This window comes from Diabrotica virgifera, chromosome 1, assembly GCF_917563875.1.
Source record: "Diabrotica virgifera virgifera chromosome 1, PGI_DIABVI_V3a".
NCBI classification, from domain to species: Eukaryota; Metazoa; Arthropoda; class Insecta; order Coleoptera; family Chrysomelidae; genus Diabrotica; species Diabrotica virgifera.
In genome coordinates, this window is record NC_065443.1 from 112,686,486 (window position 1) to 112,708,579 (window position 22,094).

At 33.0% G+C, this 22,094-nt stretch overlaps 1 protein-coding gene across 4 annotated transcripts in view; it reads left to right on the forward strand.

Annotated features, from left to right (window-relative positions):
* LOC114331163 (cullin-3) overlaps positions 1-22,094 on the forward strand; it is a 69,046-nt gene that overhangs the window by 5,715 nt on the left and 41,237 nt on the right. For 2 of the 4 annotated variants that reach the window (XM_028280649.2, XM_028280652.2), the window contains exon 2: positions 12,737-12,934. In XM_028280649.2, coding sequence (XP_028136450.1) covers positions 12,737-12,934 — 198 coding nt within the window. Of the gene's footprint in view, positions 1-11,286; positions 11,439-12,736; positions 12,935-21,855; positions 21,985-22,094 lie in introns of those variants that run through there. The other 2 variants (XM_028280650.2, XM_050659013.1) reach the window with 2 other exon arrangements.

Genomic DNA, 22,094 nt, shown 5'->3' on the forward strand with positions numbered 1-22,094 from the left:
AATATCCAACTATTTAGATGTAAAAGTATTTTTTTCATAATTTCCTAAATAACTTGAGAATAAGCCTTCTTTTAAAACTTTACATTTTAAGAAAATTCACCATAACTCAGAACACTCTGTACATAGGTATAGGGAAGCCTTATCAAACTATACCTTATTTTTTGCGGACAATTAAAAAATGCAATAAAATACAGGGTGTTCCATAAGAAAAAATATAACTTTGATACGCCGCCATTTATTGGGACACCCTGTATATTTCAAAATAATTTTAGAATGTAGATTTTATCAACTTACAAACTACTAATTTAAAAAATTTTTCAAATCTTTTACCATTTCGCTGTAATCTTCCGTCCCGTTAGAGGTGACTCACCCTGTATATAAAAGTATATATTTAGGTTAGCAAAATAATTATATGTATTTAGTTTACATGACATGTAGGTACAAAATATCGTTAAAATAATTTTTATACGTAAGTGAATTATTATAGTCAACTATTCTGAATGCAAAATAAGCCACAATTTAATAAAAAAAAAATATTTTATTAACGTTTAGACGTCCAAATCGGATGTCATTGTCAGAATACAAAAATTAGTCAGATTAAATAAATTATTAGAAAAAATTTTTTACTAAGCAACAACATTTTTGTTTAATTTAATAATATTTTGTATTTTGACAACGACATCCGGTTTAGAAGTCGAAGCGTTAATAAAATCAATTTTTTAGTTAAATTGTGGCTTAGTTCTCATTTAGAATAGTTGATTACAAAAATGCCACAAGGATAATAGCTTCAGAACAAGTTAATTATTATTGTGAAAGCTTTAGGTCTTCCTTTTATTTTAATCTTTTACGGTAATACTATTTCATTTATAACTAAAAAAAATATATATTAATTTATAGTCTCTTATATTTTTCGTACTGTTTTAAAATGTTCTTAAACTCATTAAAAGAACTAAATAATTGTCCACACTCCGTAGTTAATTTAAAAACAAACACTTAACAAATAAAAAATAAGAAATCACTGACACTCGAACTTTTTTATTTGCGTACACGTTAGCGTATACCTAGACACAACCTTATATTTAGGTATATTCTTCTTCTCCTTCTTTAGTTTATTGGCCTCCACCTACTTGGGTATTTGGCAAGCTCATCGTCGTGGAATAAGTCAAAAATATTTATATTCTAATGACATTTATCGTATATCATTGTAATAATATATACCAGTTTGTTAAAATTGTAGTTTTATACTGTTTTTGAAGGAAAGGAACGAAGGTTTACTATTGAAAATAAAACCATTTTGTAAAAGTACAAATTTTCTATGAATAGGTCTAACGATCAAAAACACTTGTAACGTCACATAAATGTATTTTCTACTGACGTTTATAAGTCTAATTTAAAATTCTGTTTACTTTATTGGAAAAATGTAAATGTAAAACCAAGTGACGTCACGATGCGTTTTGGACCACCTGTTTTAATTTGAATTTTTAATCGTCTTTAGGGGCCAAACGAAAGACAAACAAAACTTTTTTATCTTTGATACATGTTTTAAATTATGTTCTGTTGTGATTTATAACATTTTTTTCGAATTTAAAAATTTATGCAAGTTTCCTATTGTATGTAGTAAATAAAATTAGTTATTAAAATGCAGTACTGCAAGCAAAATACAATTAATTAAATTTCTTCTTCTTCTACGGCACTACAGCCCAAATTGAGCCTTGGCCTCCTTTATTTTTTGCCTCCACCCTTGCCTGTCTGTGGCTGCTCTTCTCCATACACGGACTCCTAAAAGGGCTTGTGCGTCGCTGTTTACTGTGTCTTCCCAGCGCTTTCGTGGCTTCTCAGGGAGAGGATAGGCTACCAAAACGAGCACTGGGGAATTAAATTTACCTTTATATATTAATTGCATATTTTATCAATATTGTGGAGCAATATATAATTTTTCTGCTTCAATGACAGAAGGTATGAAATATACGTCAATTTGACAATTTCAATTGACAATATGAATTATTTACGATAGTTGCAATATTTCTCCGCGACTTTCGCACAGTCGTTTTTGGTTTCCCTTCTAAGTACTTGCACACTGCGAATAGATAGCAATAAAAGTTAATAACAAAAATTGTAGCCAACTTTGAGCTTCACATTACAAAATTAGTTGGAATGTTACAGAATGTTTGATAACATAGTGGCAGACCAAACTTATGTTTTTTTTAAATGGAACACCCTGTATTTTATTTTATATTCGAAATCTTCTTAACTTCTCCATTACAAAAATTTAAAGGTTCAGTAAGTTGTACAGGGTATTTACAAAGTTATAACCAATTTTATATGAAAATCGTAACAAAATCAACTCCCTGTATAAATAAAAATAAGCACAACAGCAGTGGTTTATTGATGCCATATTTTTTCATTTATTGTCAAAATTTTCATAAATGATTGATATTGCTAATTTTCTTTATATTGAATACAGGGTGAGTCAAAACGCAAGTACATTATTTTCTCAGTAATTTTAAATGAAACAACCTGTATTTTATATCACCATCGAAAAGTACCATACTTTAATTTTTGTATAACATTCCCTATGTCTAAATTTATTAGTTTTCGAGATATTTTCATTTTTCAGAGCAAATTATTAATAATGAGTCGTAAATCTTTCCAAATTTTAAGTAAGCCATGACTGAATAATTTTCTAAAACTGACAATTTATGATTACTGATTATCAATCTGTAATCAAAGTTGGCTACAATTTTTGTTATTACCTTTTATTGCTATCTATTACTATAACATATCTACGGAGCTTTACCCCACTAATCAATCACCCTGTATGGATAAATCGATTTTTTTTTAATTTCAAACTATTTTAAAAACGTGACTAATGCAATGATATTTTAAAATACGTTAATAAATCGATATCTACAAATTGATGGTGGCTCAGTGGCATTAGACTGCAGATCGAGAAGTTGCGAGTTAGAACCCGGCTGTGGCTGCTGCGTATATGTTTTTATTTTTTTTAATAAATAAATAAAAGTTGATATAATTAAAATTCATTCAATTAACTACAGAAAGAGAAATAATGCAAAGATGGAAGCAGTATTTTGAAGAACTAACAGAATGGAAACAATATCAACAAGAAAGAGAGGAAGACATGATCGAAAATACAAAGGAAATGCAACAAATAACAAAAGAGGAAATTGCAGAAGCCATTGACAAATTAAAATTGGGAAAATCTCCAGGCCAAGATGAAATCACAGCTGAAATGTTAAAGTACATGAGTGAAAATTCAAAAGAAAAATTCCGAGAACTACTAAATGAAATAATCACAGCAAAGGAAATACCATCTGATTGGAAAACAGATATACTAATACCACTGTTCAAGAAGGGAGACGCAAGAAATTGCGAAAATTATAGGGGTATTACATTGACAAGCGTTCCTGCCAAAATATTCAATAGAATAATTGAAAAAAGGCTAAGGGAAAAACTAGAAATAAAATTAGAAGAATCCCAGCATGGCTTCAGAAAAGGAAGGAGTACCCAAGATCTGATTTTCGTATTGAGACAAATAGGAGAAAAATTATTGATGAAAGGCAAAGAGATACATATATGCTTTATTGATCTGAAAAAAGCTTTTGATAGAATAAGAAGGGAAGATATATGGAAATGTTTAAAGAAAAATGGAATAGAAAAGGATATGATAGAAATAATTAAGCCTTGTATAAAAATAATAAAATAAAAATAAGGACGCACAATCAAGAATCTAATGAATTCCAGGCAAAGATAGGACTAAAACAAGGCTGCATACTAAGTCCATTACTTTTCTCAATGGTACTAGATGACGCAATAAAGCAATGCAAGGAGAAATCTAAAGAATGGATATTGAGAAAATGGAAAATGAACAATGTACAAATACAAGAATTACTATTTGCAGATGATATGTATTGTTAGCTGACACGGAAGAGAAACTGCAACAAATAATAATCACTTATATAAAAGAACTAAGAAAAATGAACATGGAAATAAACACCGATAAAAGTAAAACAATGGTTATGGCAACTACAAAAAAAGTGATAAAAATTAAGGTAGAAGGACAAGTGTTGGAACAAGTAAACAGCTACAACTACTTAGGTACAATTATTGAAGAGGATGGTAAAATAGACAAAGAAATAAACAATAAAATATTAAAAGCAGGGACAATTTATAATACATTAAGAAATATGTTCTTTGGAAAGAAAGAGGTACCCAAAGAAGTCAAAACACAAGTGTACCAAAAAGTGGTTCGACCATCAATCATCTATGGGAGTGAGTCGTGGACGCTAACAAAGAACAACAAAAGAAAAATCAAAGCTACAGAGATGAGATTCTTGAGAAAAATAGAAGGGGTCACACGAAGAGACAAAATAAGAAACGACACAATAACTCAAGCTCTAAAGATAAAACCCATAGAGACAATTATAGGGGAACTACAGTTAGGATGGTTGGGACACATCCATAGACTAAACGACACAAGACTAACGAAAAAAGTATATGAAGTCAGAGTACAAGGGAAAAATAAAGTAGGTCGCCCAAGAATGAGATGGGAAGAACAAGTTAGACAAGAAGCAGAGAAGAGAGGACTGCAATGGAGTATGGCAAAACAATTAGCTCAAAATAGAACAGCATGGAAAAGATGTATCAAAGAAGCACCACAAGATTAAAACATATGGACAGAAAGATGGGTCAAATAAGTAATTTATATTCATTAAAATTGTATTGTTAAAATAAGTATTGTATAATTATTAAAATATATTGAAATGTAGATATTGAACTAGTTGTAAACAGCTCAACACCGAAAGGTATGAATGGGCTTAATTGATTAAATAAAATTGATTAAATAAATAATTAAAATTCATATTTTATAAGTTAATTATTACCTATATATAAAAATTATATATACCATTTTAAACAACGGTGGTATTATACAAAGTACTTTTTTCTACTAGTGTAATTTTTGGAATTATAATTATAACAGTTAATGCACCTACTAAAAATTCATATTTTATAAGCTAATTATTCTTTCGAAACATGTTGTGTCCTATATATAACAAAACTGTGGTATTGTAAAAAGTACATTTATATTATAGTGTAATTTTTGGAATTTTAAGCATTTTATATATCGTCAAATTATTTTATATTCTCTCCTATAAATAATAAAAACGTTTTATTATAAAAAAGTTCTTTTTATAAAAGTGTAATTATTTTATCTCTCTTCCGTTGTTCCTTTATTTGATATTATGAAACCTAAATACTTGCACTTGTCTGTTCCTTTGATGTGTTTATCTTCGTCTATTTCCAGCTGTTAGTCTCCGTTGTTAGGTATTCAGTTTTCTTTAGGATTATTTCCATTCCATTCTTTGAATCCTGTTCCAGTTTTCTCATCATGTAACTGAGGTCATCTTCGTTTGATGCGATCACTATTTGGTCGGCAGCAAAACTTAAGGTACAGTTGAGTCCCTGAATCTTTACCCGTGCGTCATTATTTAAAGCATACAAAATAAGTCGATGATAAGTCAGAAATTTAAAGGACCCCGCACAAACCTTATGGAAAAAGGTCCCAGTGGATTTCGTTCATACTTTGGGAAAATACTCTTTGAAGCATCCTGATAAAAAGTTCTCATGGACACAACTCAATCGTATGAAGGATTTTCAAGATATAGAGGCCCAAACTCGGAAAATTATAAGATTTACGGGGTAATCCAATTCCATGAGTTACTGGTTATTTGGCAACATATAGAAGTTTGGATCAAGGAAAAGTACTAGTAGTCTATGATTTTTTCCTGGCTATCCAATGGCGACCTTTACTTTAACCTTGACCTTCAACGGACGTTATCTTCTAGAGTTTCGAGGGTTTTCGGCATTCAATTGATATAAACAGATTTCTCATGGGTTTTTGGGATCGCTAAACACGAATATGCCATCAGAATTGCCCTCCGGATGACGTGGTGGCCAGGGCCTCTGCAAGGGACGTCATCTTTTAGAGTTTCGATGGTTTTCGGCATTTAATTGATGCAAATGAATTACTGGAGGATTTTTTGAGCGCTATACACGAATATGCCACCAGAACCGACTCCCGAAGTACATGCTTTCCAAGGCCAATAAAAGGGGCTCCTGGAGTTTCGAGGGTCTTTGGTACTACATTAATGCAAACGGATTAGTTATAGGTTTTTGGAGTTGCTGAACACGAATACGTGATCAGTACAGACACAGGAGCACCTGGTGCCTAAGACAGGCTATCTTCTGGAGTTTCGGAGGAATCAAATGGATTACTCTTAGGTTTTTGGGGTTGCTGAACATACATACACTATCAGATCCGACCCACGAATCACATTGTGCCCACAGCACAATATGATCACGTATTCGTGTTCAGCAACCCCATAAACCTATAATTAATCCATTTGCATCAATGTAGTACCAAAGACCCTCGAAACTCCAGGAGCCCCTTTCATTGACCTTGGAAACCAGGTGCTCCAGGAGTCGGTTCTGGTGACATATTCGTGTTTAACAACCTCAAAAAACCCTCCAGTAATTCATTTGCATCAATTAAATGCCGAAAACCATCGAAACTCTAGAAGATGACGTCCCTTGCAGTGGCCCTGGCCACCACGTCATCCGGAGGGCAATTCTGATGGCATATTCGTGTTTTGTGATCCCAAAAATCCCTGAGTAATCTGTTTATATCAATTTATTGCCTAAAACTCTCGAAACTCTAGAAGATGACGTCCGTTGAAGATCAAGGTCAAAGTAAAGGTCGCCATCGGATAGCCAGGAAAAAATCCTAGACTACTAGTACTTTTCCTTGATCCAAACTTCTACCCAGTAACTCACGGAATTGGAATACCCCGTAAATCTTATAATTTTCCGAGCTTGGACCTCTATATCTTGAAAATCCTTCATACGATTGAGTTGTGCCCATGAGAACTTTTTATCAGGATGCTTCAAAGAGTATTTTCCCAAAGTATGAATGAAATCCACTGGGACCTATTTTCCATAAGGTTTGTGCGGGGTCCTTTACTAAATGCACCAGCAAGTCACTTACTGTCACTTGCTGTTGTGTTTAGTAAATTTCAATTTCCGACTTATCATCGACTTATTTCGTATGCTTTAAATGATGACGCACAGGTAAAGATTCAGGGACTCAACTGTATATAGATATTCGTTCCTTATTGCTATACCTATTCCTTCTCACTTTCTTTTCAATGGTTTCAGAAATATTTTGAACAGGATAGGGGGTGTGGAGCAGCCCTGTAGTAGTCCCTTTGTAGTCTTAAATGGACTGCATATTCTATTGTCCGTTTTGATAGCTGCTTTGGTATTCTTATAGAATGTTTTTATTAATATTAGTGGGGCTTTGATATCTTTCATTGCTTATTATTGTTGTTGTTTGTTTGGGTTTATATGACTGCGGACACTAAATCCATTCGCCAATGCTTATTATTGTTTATATCTTATTAATCTTTAATTGAAATCAGAGTATATATTATGAATTTCCATGCGATGAATGTCCTAGATGTTAAGTTTTCTTTCTCAATTTAATTGGGATAATTTGTTTAAAAATAAGTCTCTTGATGATATGATCAGTATTTTTTACGATATTATATACTTAACAATTGATCTTTATGTTCCTGTTAAAAAGTATTCAGCAAAGAAATTTACAGTGTGGTTTTCTCCAGATCTCAAAGTTACAATTATTCAGAAAAAGAAAGTTTACAAAGAATATCTGAGAACTAAATCCCCCACTCTCTTTAATTTTCTGTTTTCTGCATTAAGGGCTCAATGTAAACGCTTAAAACAACAATGTTATCGTGATTACATTGCATTAACTGAATCATCTCTCAGGGATAATATTAGAAATTTTTGGAAATTTGTTGGTAATAAAAATAGCAGACCTAATATACCATCAGTTGTACACTATAATAATATCACTGGTTCTAGTGGTACATAAATTGTTAATATGTTTGCTGAATAATTTTCAAAAACTTGTAGTGATAGAGATTGTGTTTTGCAGGATAATATTTTAGATTCTGGTGACATCAACTTATCACAATTTACTATATCTCAATTTGGCATTTCTATTTCATCTATATATGAAAAACTTTCCATTTTGGATAGCAACAAGGGGCCAGGTCCAGATGGTCTTCCACCTTCTTTTCTTAAACACTTAAGCTTTTTACTTTCTAGACCTCTTTTTCACATTTTTAACCTGTCATTAAAGACAGGGATGTTCCCAGCCTACTGGAAAACCAGCTTTATTACCCTAATACTAAAATCTGGAGATAAGTCTCAAGTGAACAATTATCGTCTGATTAGAATTCTGAGTTGTATTACCAAAGTTTTTGAGAGTCTTGTTTGTGACTATTTGTCATCAAGTTTAAAATGCTGTTTTATCGACCAGCAATTTGGATTTCTCTCTAGCCGTTCCACTGAACTTAATTTATTGACATTTACCGACTTCCTTGTCGAATCTCTTGAAGGTGGCTTCCAGGTTCACGCTGTATACACAGACTTTACAAAGGCGTTTGACCGGGTAAATCACAAGATATCTGAAAGAATACAAATAGTAAGTGTTCAGGGTTTTCAACCGTTTGAAAGTAGGGTACCTTCAGGAGTGCCACAAGGGTCACATCTGGGACCCCTTCTATTCAATATCTATGTTAATGATATTGCCTCCTGTTTCCCCTTTGATTTTTTCCTAATGTTTGCTGACGATTTAAAATTATATTTGAAAGTCGAGAATGATAGTGACTATCAAAAATTACAATCTGACTTGGATCAGTTGAGCTATTGGTGTGATAGCAACGGAATGGAACTTAATGTTAAAAAGTGTCACTTAATGGTTTTTGGTCGAAATAGAACTCCTACAAATCATATCTATACTATTAAGGATTGTCCTTTAGACTCTGTATCTCAGATAAAAGACCTAGGTGTTGTGCTCGATTTCAGCTTATCCTACATCCCCCATATCTCATCTATTGTCTCAAAATCACTTCAACTTTTAGGGTTTATCAAATGTTGTGCTAAAGACTCTAAATATCCCATCCATAAAAATATTTGTATTGTTCACTTGTGAGACCTCACCTAGATTACTGTTCATGTGTTTGGTCTCCACACTATAACACCCATGTTCAAGCTATTGAGAGAGTTCAGCACAAGTTCTTAAGATTTGTTGCATTTAAACAAAACCAGAGGGTTGATGAAATTAACTATTCTAATATGGAAAAGTCTCTCAACATAACCTCTCTCCAAATCCGACGCATGCATAAGGATCTCACAATGTTTTATAGCATACTACACTCCAATAATTTTGGTCCTCAACTATTGGAGAAAATTAGCCTCCATGTTCCCAGTAGACAAACAAGGCTAAATCAACCCTTTTACGTTAGACCCCATCGCACAAACTATGGACACAACTCCTTCATGTCTAGAACACCTAGGTTTGCTAACCAATATTCGGAAAGTTTAGATTGTTATAGTTTTCCAAAATAATTTAAAGCTCAGCTTAAAAACTGTGTGTGATAACTTAATGTCCTTGTGTTCTGTACATTTTTTGTTAATGTTTGTTATTTAATGTTCCTAATGTTGTTCTGAAGCTATTTCCTTGTGGCATTTTTTATAATTAACTATTTTCTATGGGAAATAAGCCACAATTTTACTAAAAAAATGAATTTATTAACGTTTCGAAGCCCAAATCAGGTTTCGTTGTCAAAATACAAAATACTACTAGAAGTATTTTGTATTTTGACAACGAAACCCGATTTGGGCTTCGAACCGTTAATAAATTCATTTTTTTAGTAAAATTGTGGCTTATTTCCCATAGAAAATAGTTAATTAATGTTCCTAGTTTGTATGACTAAAATTTTTAAATGTACTGTAGATTAGGTTAAAAATCTCATGTGATTAATGTTTATACTGTATTTTAATTGGGTGATTGCCCGTTGATAAGTAAATAAATAAATAAATAAATGAATTTAAAACTTGAAGATAGATAATATGTAATCATTCTTTATTATGCCAATTACTCATTTTTAATCCATTGTCACAATATTTCAAATGGTTTTTCTAGATGTGAATTAACACATTGACTTCCATAACATTAAAAAAATCGGTCCGTCAAATAAACTTACAAAAACAGTTTTAAACATTTACAGCCGTGATAATTCAATCCTTTTTAGCTTACACAGGATTGATACAACAACTGTGGCTCATGCGGCTTGATGACGACTGGAAGTCTTTTGTAATCTGTAGTCAAGAAGTTTTTACCTATCATTTTACAAATGTTTGTTTTCCTTTTATGTATTTGATCTTGATGTAGATCCTGTCTTCCATTAAGAATCATATTCAACTATATAATATCATCCCATCAAGTAAAATATCAAGAAACAAACCAAATATAAAATGAAAGAAAAAGATATGTCATCAGCAAAAAAAAAAAAGAATAAAAACACGTGAAAGAATGTTTTGATATACAGAAAGATACTTAGTCCACTAAAAGACCATCAGAATCCATGAAAAGACACTATAAATTGTATAAGAAATCTTTGGGATCATAAAAAGAATAGGGCAGCTACAGTTATTACATATTATAATGTATAGTTTTTAAATATCTAAGAGACATTTGAAGCTTAACTCATTTGCTGCTGACTTTTTTTGAGAGTTGTTATCCAGAAGCGGCAAAAATATATATTATATTGAAAATCAATGGGTCACTGTCCCTGATCAGAGTCATGCGCATCCAGCACAGGACCACTCTAACTCCTATCGGAGTTATGCTCAGCGAATGTGTTAAGTTTCTTTGTTTTCAAATCATAATGCAGATATAACAATAATTTGGTAATAATAGTAAATCTTTTGGACATTAGTCACACATATTAGTTTATTTCTCAGTTCTTAATAATCACAAATTTCTTCTTCTTTTGGGTTTTTGGTGTCTTTGCAAGGCGATGAGCAGCACGATTTAGAGGCGTCTTGATGTAGTCTGGATCTAAGCCATATCAAAATCGCTGCCTATGTTAACTTGTAAAAAGCTTTTGGTGAGGTGTGGTAATGGTATGAGTTTAATTATGTCAGGTTAAGAACGATTAAAACATGAATGAAATAGAAAATAGCAACTTACAACACGACAAATATACACACACAAATCACAAATTTGAGAATATATTCTTCCAAATCACTCTTTATCTGTCATTTCCACGACTCCTGTCATTTTCAATAATTGCAAAATTCATTGTCATTTTAAAACTACTCATAACACTTCAAGTTTAAATATTTTCCGCATCGTTTTGCCAAACTAATGAAGTAGTTTCCATTTTATTTATGATTCTCTGCATTGGAGTTATGACGCAAAGTTATCTAGTTTAGTAATGAAAATTGAACCTACCAAATATTGGTGTAATTTTGATTCTACAGAAGATAATGTAAATATCCATATTAAGTTATTTACAAAAGGTTAATCTTACTTTATAGTTTAAATAGATAGTTCTATGAATAGAGAAAAGTAACTATTCTATTTAGATGATCAAATCTACTTCAATTCAGATCATTTTATTTGACCAGATTTATAGAGCTCATTGTGATATAGCTTTCATAAAGATGGTTTCGTCCAATTATCTATATTTTTACTAAGACTTCTCCGTTTTTTTAAATTAAGTCTCACATATCACCTCATATGTATTTCCTTTATCTGTACTCCCTTTTTCTTTTGGTTCTATTTAGCTTGAATTCCATAACTTAAAATGTAATGATTCACTTCTTTTTTTATGTGTCCTGTTTGAATTAATATCTGATATGGTTCACAATAACGAAGGAAAATGAAAACTTGTCCTGCATTCATATTATGTAGTTTTTACCAATCAGTTGAAAATAAAAAAATGAGTTTTGAAATATGGAACCGTTTTTCCTTAATGTAGGGCCTAAAGTATTTATGACTTTATTATATAATATGAAATCTATACATAAATACTACTGAATATTCCTCTAAGGATTTTTTGTTCAAATATGAGCAAGAGGTTTTTATCTCTCTTTGAGATTATCCATGTTTCTGATCCATATGTCAGCACTGGCAGTAAATATGTTTTGGATATTATTTTTGTTTTCCGGCTTAAGTTTGCACCTTTCATGTATTTATGCACCCCAAAGTAGCACTTGTTCGCCAGAATTATTCTCCATTTTATTTTATGTGTTATGGAGTTATCATTAGTTGTCATATTAGTATGTGAATTTGTCCACAAAAGTAGAGTTATTAACAGTGAATTGGGGTCTCATATTTCTGGCTCTGTTGCTGGGTGTGGATGCCCTCATTTTGGTTGTCTTTTGAGTTTCGTCTCCAAAGCCTCAGAAATATATTGTGTAAATAGTGAAAGACTTGTCGAAGTAGATCTACTAGAAAGGACTGTTACGTAAAGCAGTTTGATTGCTGACTACTCCGATCGGAGTGTGCCAGCCTCCTTCGATGATGCCGGTTACTTCAATCGGAGTACAGATCACATAATTGAAGTAAGACTCACAGAGTAGTCGGCGTTACCAAAGGAGGCCGTTTTGTCCGTCGGTAATCAACCTGTTAATAGACTCGCATAATATACTCTCTAGAATTTTAGGTATACAAGAAAATACTAATAATTGGTCTGTAGTTACTTTTATGATACTTCTGTCATTCGGTTATGATATTTCATATAACATATAAGTATTTTTTACTAAAGTAACTTCTACTTTTCAGATGACTATGGATGAAAAATATGTAGAAAGTATATGGGCTTTATTAAAGAATGCTATACAAGAAATTCAAAAGAAAAATAACTCAGGTTTAAGTTTTGAAGAATTATATCGAAATGCATACACCATGGTATTACACAAACATGGTGAACGCCTTTATACAGGATTAAAGGAAGTGGTCACCCAACATTTAGAAGTGAAGGTAAGACTTTCTCACTTTCTTCTTAAGACATTCTTTTTTTGTGAGATTTTTTATGTGACTCCTTTTTGATGTTTCTGCCGGTTTCATGTTAAGTTAGTAAGAGGTTTAAATTCATTATTACTTTTAAGGATGGTTCAAAATTGGAAATAATTTGCCGAAATTGTAGCCAGTCGTCTTTTAAGAAGATAGCACCATAAAAAGAACATGATGTCCCGATGCTCATACATCTAATACATCGTCTTTTTTCCCCAGATGCATCAAAAAGACATTATTTTTTCAAATGTTATTGCACAACTTTGGTTTGATTTTTTGATAAGAAACTTTACATTGACTTAGTTATTCCTATTATTCGTTGAGGTTCATGTCATGACAGTACTTTCTTTATCCACGGAATAGGTGTAAGCTAACTATACTTTGTTCACTTCCAAGGTAAAAACTTTGTTCACTAAAAATTGCCCAAGTAATTATGATACCGAAACCTGGTAAAGCTTTAACGGATGTTTCATCATACCGCCCAATAAGTCTACTGCCAATAATGTCAAAACTTCTTGAAAAGCTGTTACTTAAAAGAATATGAGCGACCTAGAATTCCAAAACTGGATCCCAGAACACCAATTTGGATTCCGGCAAGGTCATTCTACAGTGCAACAATGCCATCGCATATCAAATGTAATTAATAGAGCTTTGGACAATAAACAGTATTGCACAGCAGCCTTTCTGGACATCAGCCAAGCATTTGATAAGGTATGGCACCCAGGATTACTTTATAAAATCAAAAAATCCCTACCCAACAAATACTTTGACTTATTAAAATCATATCTAAATCACAGAGAATTTGAAACTAAAGTGGAGGATGAACTATCAAACCGTAACAAAATTCAATCAGGAGTCCCACAAGGTAGTATATTGGGTCCACTTCTTTATGTACTGTACACATCCGATTTACCAACCTCTCCACAAACCACCATTGGAACTTTCGCTGATGACACAGCAATATTTGCAACTGAAGAGAATCCAAGAGCTGCAGTATTAAAACTTCAAGAACACCTAGACCAAATTGGACAGTGGTTAAAGAAATGGAAGGTAAAAGCTAATGAAACTAAGTCAACACATATAACTTTCACACTAAGGAAAGACCAATGCCCAAATATTAGCCTTAATCAAGTCAACATACCACAACAGAACATCGTCAAATACCTGGGGCTTCATCTTGATTCTAAATTAAACTGGAAACAACACATTTTAAAGAAGAAGAAACAAATTGAGTTGAGAGTGAAAGAAATTAATTGGCTTATAGGTAGAAAATCTCGACTCTCAATTGAGAACAAACTGCTGATTTATAAAACAGTCATCAAACCTATATGGACGTACGGTATAAAACTATGGAGTTGTGCCAGCAAATCAAACACAAAAATTATCCAAAGAACTCAATTAAAAATTCTATGCACCATCGCAAATGCCCCGTGGTACATTTCCAACCAAACCCTTCATACAGACCTAAACATCCCGTTAGTCAGCACAGTAATTCAAGAAAGAGCCAACAGACATCACGAGAAATTGGAAGACCACCCCAACCAATTAATATTACCATTACTGCAGCCACTAAACAACAGAAGATTGCGAAGATTATGGCCCATAGATCTTCGCTGAAACTGAGGTGAAACCGCTGGGTGATGTACCTCATAACGCCATTTTAGTGTACAATAATACATTGATATATGTTATTGTACTTGTTATCAAATTAGATTATAGAATATGTAATTCTGATTGTTAATAAATGCTTACAAAAAAAAAACTTCCAAGGTAAGCCAAGATGCCAGTTTCAGATACCTGATCGGTGGGTTTGTTGTGTCGTCACAGCTTGTCATTGGTTATAAATTAATTTTTAACCAATTTTAATTTATTTCTAACCAATTTTACTTTATTTCTAACCAATGACAAGCCTACGATGATACGACAAACCCACCGATCAGGCATCTTTTGGAAGTGAACGAAGTATTAATGTGATATTCAAAGATCGGTGTGCTCAAAGCACTTGATTAGATAATTAACTAATTAATTAAATTTAATTTTAATGATGCACTTATGATTTAATCACACTATTTAATGCTCTAATCTCAGGGTTTTATATTCTCGTGCTTCAATATCTCCTTTGCTTTACATATGATAAATAAGGTCAAAGATTAACGGAATAAAACACATATATGGTACAAAAGCATCTATTGAAATAAATTCACCCTCAAAATATCCTCTAAAAATAATATCTCCTATTCTGATTATTGAAATAACCCTACCACTATCTAAAGTACTTATTGAAATTTGCGTTATGAATAATTCTACAAAAAAAATAAAACTGTCTCTCGGATGATGAGTTGTCCAAATTCTTGTCTCTGGTCGCCTACAATTTACTCTTAGCAGCCCCCTATGTAGTCAGCAATCTCGCAACAAATTATTGCAAGCCTATTGTCATTAATGACCCCCTACAGATGCACGTATCTTTCAAAAAACAATGCTAGCCTTTTCTCCTCTCGATAAACTGAATCTATTTCTCGTTCCGGCATGCAACGGTGACTCTTGGAATATAAGTAGAACAATATAACTTACAATGCTTTACGTGATGAGCTTCCGTCAGGACACTTATTTCAACAAACTCACAACTATTCACTTATCTGCCTTACTACTTCAGGAGACTCTTAGAGATCACCACTAGTCGACTTAACGATCATTTAACAACTGACTCTTCTTCCACCCTCTAACATTTCGCTAAACTCCCATTCTTCATACCTAGCCCCTCCTTTTTCCTTCTTCACCAATCCGAGTTCCTCAATTTTATCCCCATCTACCTTTCAGATAACAAACACCAATTTTCCCTACCATTAGAAATTTCCTAAAACTAATTACATGCCAATCGGTTTTTTTTTCCTTTCTTAATATCTAAACAAAGATTACATTCATTTAAATTTCTAAATACAATTGTTCCCTCGCCGCAAAAGTCCATTTGGGAAACCCGGTCTCATTGTCCAAACACATAACCACTTTCTTATCATACTAACTGTACAAAGAAAATACTTAATCCCTATTTAAATTTTGTTTACCTACGGCCATCCAAAGATAATTGACTTTCATTTCTTCGAAATGAATTTTGGTATATTTTTATTATATGTTTTAACTTTTCTAAAATATTAAGATCGAAACCATATTAATTCAAATTTTACATATCTTAACAACTCCCCGCCATTTGATTTGCCGAAAAAATTCTGTTATTTATTTAAATGACACAAGTTTTTTTTAGGATCAAATTATTCCATTATGTTACCAAACTCTACTCATGATACTTATAAATGTCGTGAATGTTAAAAATACCCCGTATCTTGCCTGTCTCTATATGCGCTAATTCATAACTATTTACCCCATTTTCCGTATTGACCCTATATGGACCTTCAAATACCGGCATCAATTTAGCACAAATACCATTTTGTAAATTGGACACCCTCAGTGCCCTCACTAAAACTTTATCCCCTTTCTGGAATGTAACCGGCCTTCTTCTTCGGGTCCTCTCTTGCCTTTGGAGATATTTCTCTCCACTTCGTCTCAATCTTCGTTGAACCACCTCGATCACTTCTTCGTATTGTCTGGGGGCGGTGTCTTCCCACGGTCTCGTAGGCATTGTTCCTTTCATTACATATAAAGGCGTCTCCTTGGTAACCGTATTTGGTGCACAGTTCAAATACGTCTCTATTTCAAACACTTTTCTGTCCCAATGTCGATGATGTTCTTCCGCAGCAATTCTTAGAAATTTTGTGACTTCTTGTATAAAACGCTCTGATGGGTTGCTCTGTGGATGTCGGATGCTTACAAATTTTGTATTTATGCCTCTCTCTCTTAATTCCCCTTTAAAACGGTCATTCCTAAAGTATGTCGCATTGTCCAACAAAATATTGTCTGGTCTTCCCACTGTTTCGATAAAATCGTCTATCTTCCGAAGTATTTCAGCTCCTTTCGTGGTTCTACATGGGTACAGTTTTAAATACTTTGAGAAAACATCCACCATAACTAATATGTGTTTATTCCTCTGTGTTGTTGTTATTAAATCGCTCAACATATCAATGGCGACAATATCCAGTTTCTTCCGAGCTATGACGTTTTTTGTGATGTTTTCGTTTTTGAAATTCTTACTTTTACACTTTTGGCATGTCTCGCAATTTCGAGTCATCTCTTTGGCTATTGTATAGTCCTGTCGACAAATGTAGTTCTCCCTGAACATAAGCCACACCTTCCTGCTTCCAATGTGTCCGTTGTCACAGTGTAATTTTGCTAAAACTTCTTTTGCCATCTGTTCCGTGATTACATATAGTTCTTTACCATCGACCCTCTTAAAATATAAGTTATCTTCTTGTTCGGTCCTTTGCTTTTCTCTTTCATCCAGTTGTTCCTGATTTTCCCTGATCTGAGCCAAAGAAAATAAGCCTGCTTCTTCTCTCATTATGTTCATGCCAACGTGGAGAGTTTTGTGGTCCTCTTTGCGGAATTGTTCATCTCTCGTCAACGCATCAGCCAAGATATTGTCAGTTCCTTTGATATATTTAAATTCAAAATCATACTCTTGAAGTAAAAGAATGCCCCTATGAATTCTATTATTTACCAGCCTATTTTTCATTATATGTACCAAAGCTGCATGGTCTGTTTCAACGGTGAATTTTGCCCCTAGTAGGTAAAACCGTAATTTATTTACACAAAATAACACACTGGCGAACTCTAATTCAGTAACGCTGTACTTTCTCTTGTATCCACCGTGTTTTCCTTCGTTCTTTTTGAACTCTTCTTCTTTTTCTTCCTTCTTTTTTTTTCTGGTTGATTTTTTTCTTGTACTTTCGGTTTTTCCTCTACAGTCATATTGATTTCTTTATGTTTTTCCTGTTCATTTATCTTTTCAACAATTATTTTCCTCTCTATTTCCGTTTCTTCTTCTATGTTGTCTGGTTCTGCTTTGATTTCCAGTTGATTCTCCGAAAAATTTATGGTGATATGTTTTTCACTCAATTCATCAATTCCCGCTATCATATCATGGTTTAAATCTTCGATCACCACACATTGCATAATATAGTATTTGTCTCCCACTCTGATCCGCACTCCCAAACCTTCATTTACTGTCGTCAATTTTTTTTTGTTTGCACCCACTAAAACAACCCTAGGAATTTTATACACAAATCTGTCCAAATTTAATTCTTTTACTAGTTTCTTATTGATTAACGATATCTCCGATCCAGAATCAATCAAAATTTTAATCGCTTTATGTTTTATAAATGCATCTAAGAATATTAAATTTGAATTAGAACTTTGTCTTTCATTTCCCGCCAACTGTATAAACTCTCTCGGATGACAAAATATATCGGAGAGTTGTTTATGTTTGTTCAGTGGATGCTTTATTGAAAATCCTGTCTGGATTCATTGCATACATCTTCTTCCTCGTTTTCTATTGTTACATGATTCATCTCCCTTCTATTTTGTCGTTGGAAATTCTGATTGTTTCTACCGTCCCTTTGTTCGTTCGTATTCCTAGTCGGAGGATTTTGTGCATCTCTGTTTCTGTTGTGATTTTCATATGTTCTATTTTTTGCGTGATTCCTGTTATCATAATTTTGTTGTCTATTGTAATTTTGGTATTCTCTCGGCCTATCTTCGTTTGTTGATTGGGCATGTCGGTTTCTCTGGTCATAATTTGATTGATACCTTCTTGCCGGTCCATTATATTGTTCATGTTGTCTTCTGTTTCGCATTTCTCTTCTTTTTGCTTCCCTTACTTGAAGGAATTGGCACAAACTATCAATATCTTGATAGTTTCTCAAAATCACGTGGTCCTCCAGCGTTTCTTCGAAATGTCTGCTTATCATTTCTACCAGTTGTTCGGTAGAGTATTTGTAGTCTAGATATTTGGAATTGTTATATATCTGCAAAGCATATCTTTCTTCCGATATTCCCATTTTCTCGTGATATCTTCCATTCTGTAGCTCTTGGTTGATTTCCCTCTGTTTAACTTTCCCCCAGAAATAGTTGAGAAATTTATTTTCGAAATCTGTCCAATTTTCAAACTCATCTTCTTTACTTTCATACCATAACGCTGCTCCTTCTTTCAGATGGTTTCTAATTGTTTCTTTGCAGTTTGCAGTCGTCAAAATATCTAATATGTTGCAATTTGGTTTTCAAATTTTTAACAAATGGTACTGGGTGTGTTTTTCTAATATCCCCTCCAAATTGTATTTTCGCGTCGCTTGTACCAAGGATAATCATTTCCCTTCTTTCTCCACAATTCTGTTGATTCTTGAGTTCCGCAATTTGTTTTTCGTTTTGCTTAAATTTTTCTTCTATTTCTCGCCTGTCTTCTTGTATTGCATTTTCAAATTTGCTTTCTAACTGTTCTAATTCCATCTTCTGCACAGTCTTAATATTCTTCATTTTAGTTTCTATTTCTTCTCGTTGCATCTTCAGTTTCCTTTCTGTTTCTTCTCTAACTTTTTCTAAACAAGCTTTCACTTCATTTTCATATTTTTCCAAACGCTTTTCCAATTTGCCATCATTCTCTTCCAATTTCTGTTCTATTCTCTGTGATATTTCTCTTTGTGTTTCTTCCATTTTTTGTTGTGTTATTTCCATGGCTCGTTTTGCTTCCTGTTGATTTTTCTCTATTTTTTGTTGTGTTTCTTCCATGGCTCGTTTTGATTCCTGTTGATTTTCTTGCATTGTCCTTTTTGTTTCCTGTTGATTTCTATCCATTTGTTGTGATTGGAGTTGCATCAGTTGCAATAGTTTCTCTATTCCTGTTAATTCCTGTTCTTTTCTCTCCATAATCGTTGTATCTCCTTCATTATCCAATCCTTCTTCAACAATTTTTTCCTCTTCTCTGTTTTCTTGCATTTTGCTTTGCCTCCTTGTGGTCGACATGTTGTTTCTTTTCGTTACTGTTTTCTTTGTCCCCGCCAAATGTGAAATTTTACAACACTCTATAAGTTGCAGAACACGACAAATATTTCTCCCCAAATTTAATAAATTTTCTCCACAAATATCAAATATGCAATCAGTAAATTTCAAAATAAATATCAAATGTACGATTGGTAAAAAAAAATCAAATAATTCAATGGCAGTAAATATCAAATACCTACGATCAATCCATAAATCAAAATTATTTTTACACCTGGAAAAATTGTCAAATTATCTCTGGATCACCTGTAGTTATTCCTTATCTCTTTCCCTACCATCAAATGCAAAGCTGCGATATTTTTAAGCCACCACGTTCTGGGCTCCAGTTAATGTGATATTCAAAGATCGGTGTGCTCAAAGCACTTGATTAGATAATTAACTAATTAATTAAATTTAATTTTAATGATGCACTTATGATTTAATCACACTATTTAATGCTCTAATCTCAGGGTTTTATATTCTCGTGCTTCAATATCTCCTTTGCTTTACATATGATAAATAAGGTCAAAGATTAACGGAATAAAACACATATATGGTACAAAAGCATCTATTGAAATAAATTCACCCTCAAAATATCCTCTAAAAATAATATCTCCTATTCTGATTATTGAAATAACCCTACCACTATCTAAAGTACTTATTGAAATTTGCGTTATGAATAATTCTACAAAAAAAATAAAACTGTCTCTCGGATGATGAGTTGTCCAAATTCTTGTCTCTGGTCGCCTACAATTTACTCTTAGCAGCCCCCTATGTAGTCAGCAATCTCGCAACAAATTATTGCAAGCCTATTGTCATTAATGACCCCCTACAGATGCACGTATCTTTCAAAAAACAATGCTAGCCTTTTCTCCTCTCGATAAACTGAATCTATTTCTCGTTCCGGCATGCAACGGTGACTCTTGGAATATAAGTAGAACAATATAACTTACAATGCTTTACGTGATGAGCTTCCGTCAGGACACTTATTTCAACAAACTCACAACTATTCACTTATCTGCCTTACTACTTCAGGAGACTCTTAGAGATCACCACTAGTCGACTTAACGATCATTTAACAACTGACTCTTCTTCCACCCTCTAACATTTCGCTAAACTCCCATTCTTCATACCTAGCCCCTCCTTTTTCCTTCTTCACCAATCCGAGTTCCTCAATTTTATCCCCATCTACCTTTCAGATAACAAACACCAATTTTCCCTACCATTAGAAATTTCCTAAAACTAATTACATGCCAATCGGTTTTTTTTTCCTTTCTTAATATCTAAACAAAGATTACATTCATTTAAATTTCTAAATACAATTGTTCCCTCGCCGCAAAAGTCCATTTGGGAAACCCGGTCTCATTGTCCAAACACATAACCACTTTCTTATCATACTAACTGTACAAAGAGAATACTTAATCCCTATTTAAATTTTGTTTACCTACGGCCATCCAAAGATAATTGACTTTCATTTCTTCGAAATGAATTTTGGTATATTTTTATTATATGTTTTAACTTTTCTAAAATATTAAGATCGAAACCATATTAATTCAAATTTTACATATCTTAACAGTATATATATCAATACATTCTAATACCATGAGTTCTTGTGAAAAACCTAAGGGTATTGTCACGGTCCCAGGCCGGCCCTGTCAACGCCAGAACTTTCTGGCGCCGAAGTGTCTGAAACCCTGTTCGTCGGCGAGACAGCTGTTTACGAACGTATCGGCATATCTAGAAGGTCACCTAATACACCTTTCTTTTGTTGCTTTGTAAATAATAGATATCTTTCGATTTTTTCTGGAAATCAGTAGATTAATTTTTATATCTATATAAAGAGACATTTTTGAAATTAGAGTTAGTTATAAATTTGTAGTCGTCGGTCGAGTAACATTTTTCGATGTTCGGACGCGAAATAAATGTAAATGTAAATGGTACATATTAGACATTTAGATAAATTGTTGTTTTAGTGTAATCTTTAATAAAGCCGTGGTTATTTTGTAACGAATAAAAATAATGTAGTATTTTAATGTTAAGTTTGTAAATTAGTGTTATTAAAGGATATAAATTCAGTGTTCTTTATTTCTTTAAGTGTAAGTTATTAAAAATAAATAAAGTCAATTAAATTAAACTTAGTGCCTAAAAACATAAACAATAAAATAGTAGAGTCAACCACGTAAAAAGACAATTACGCCACAGTATC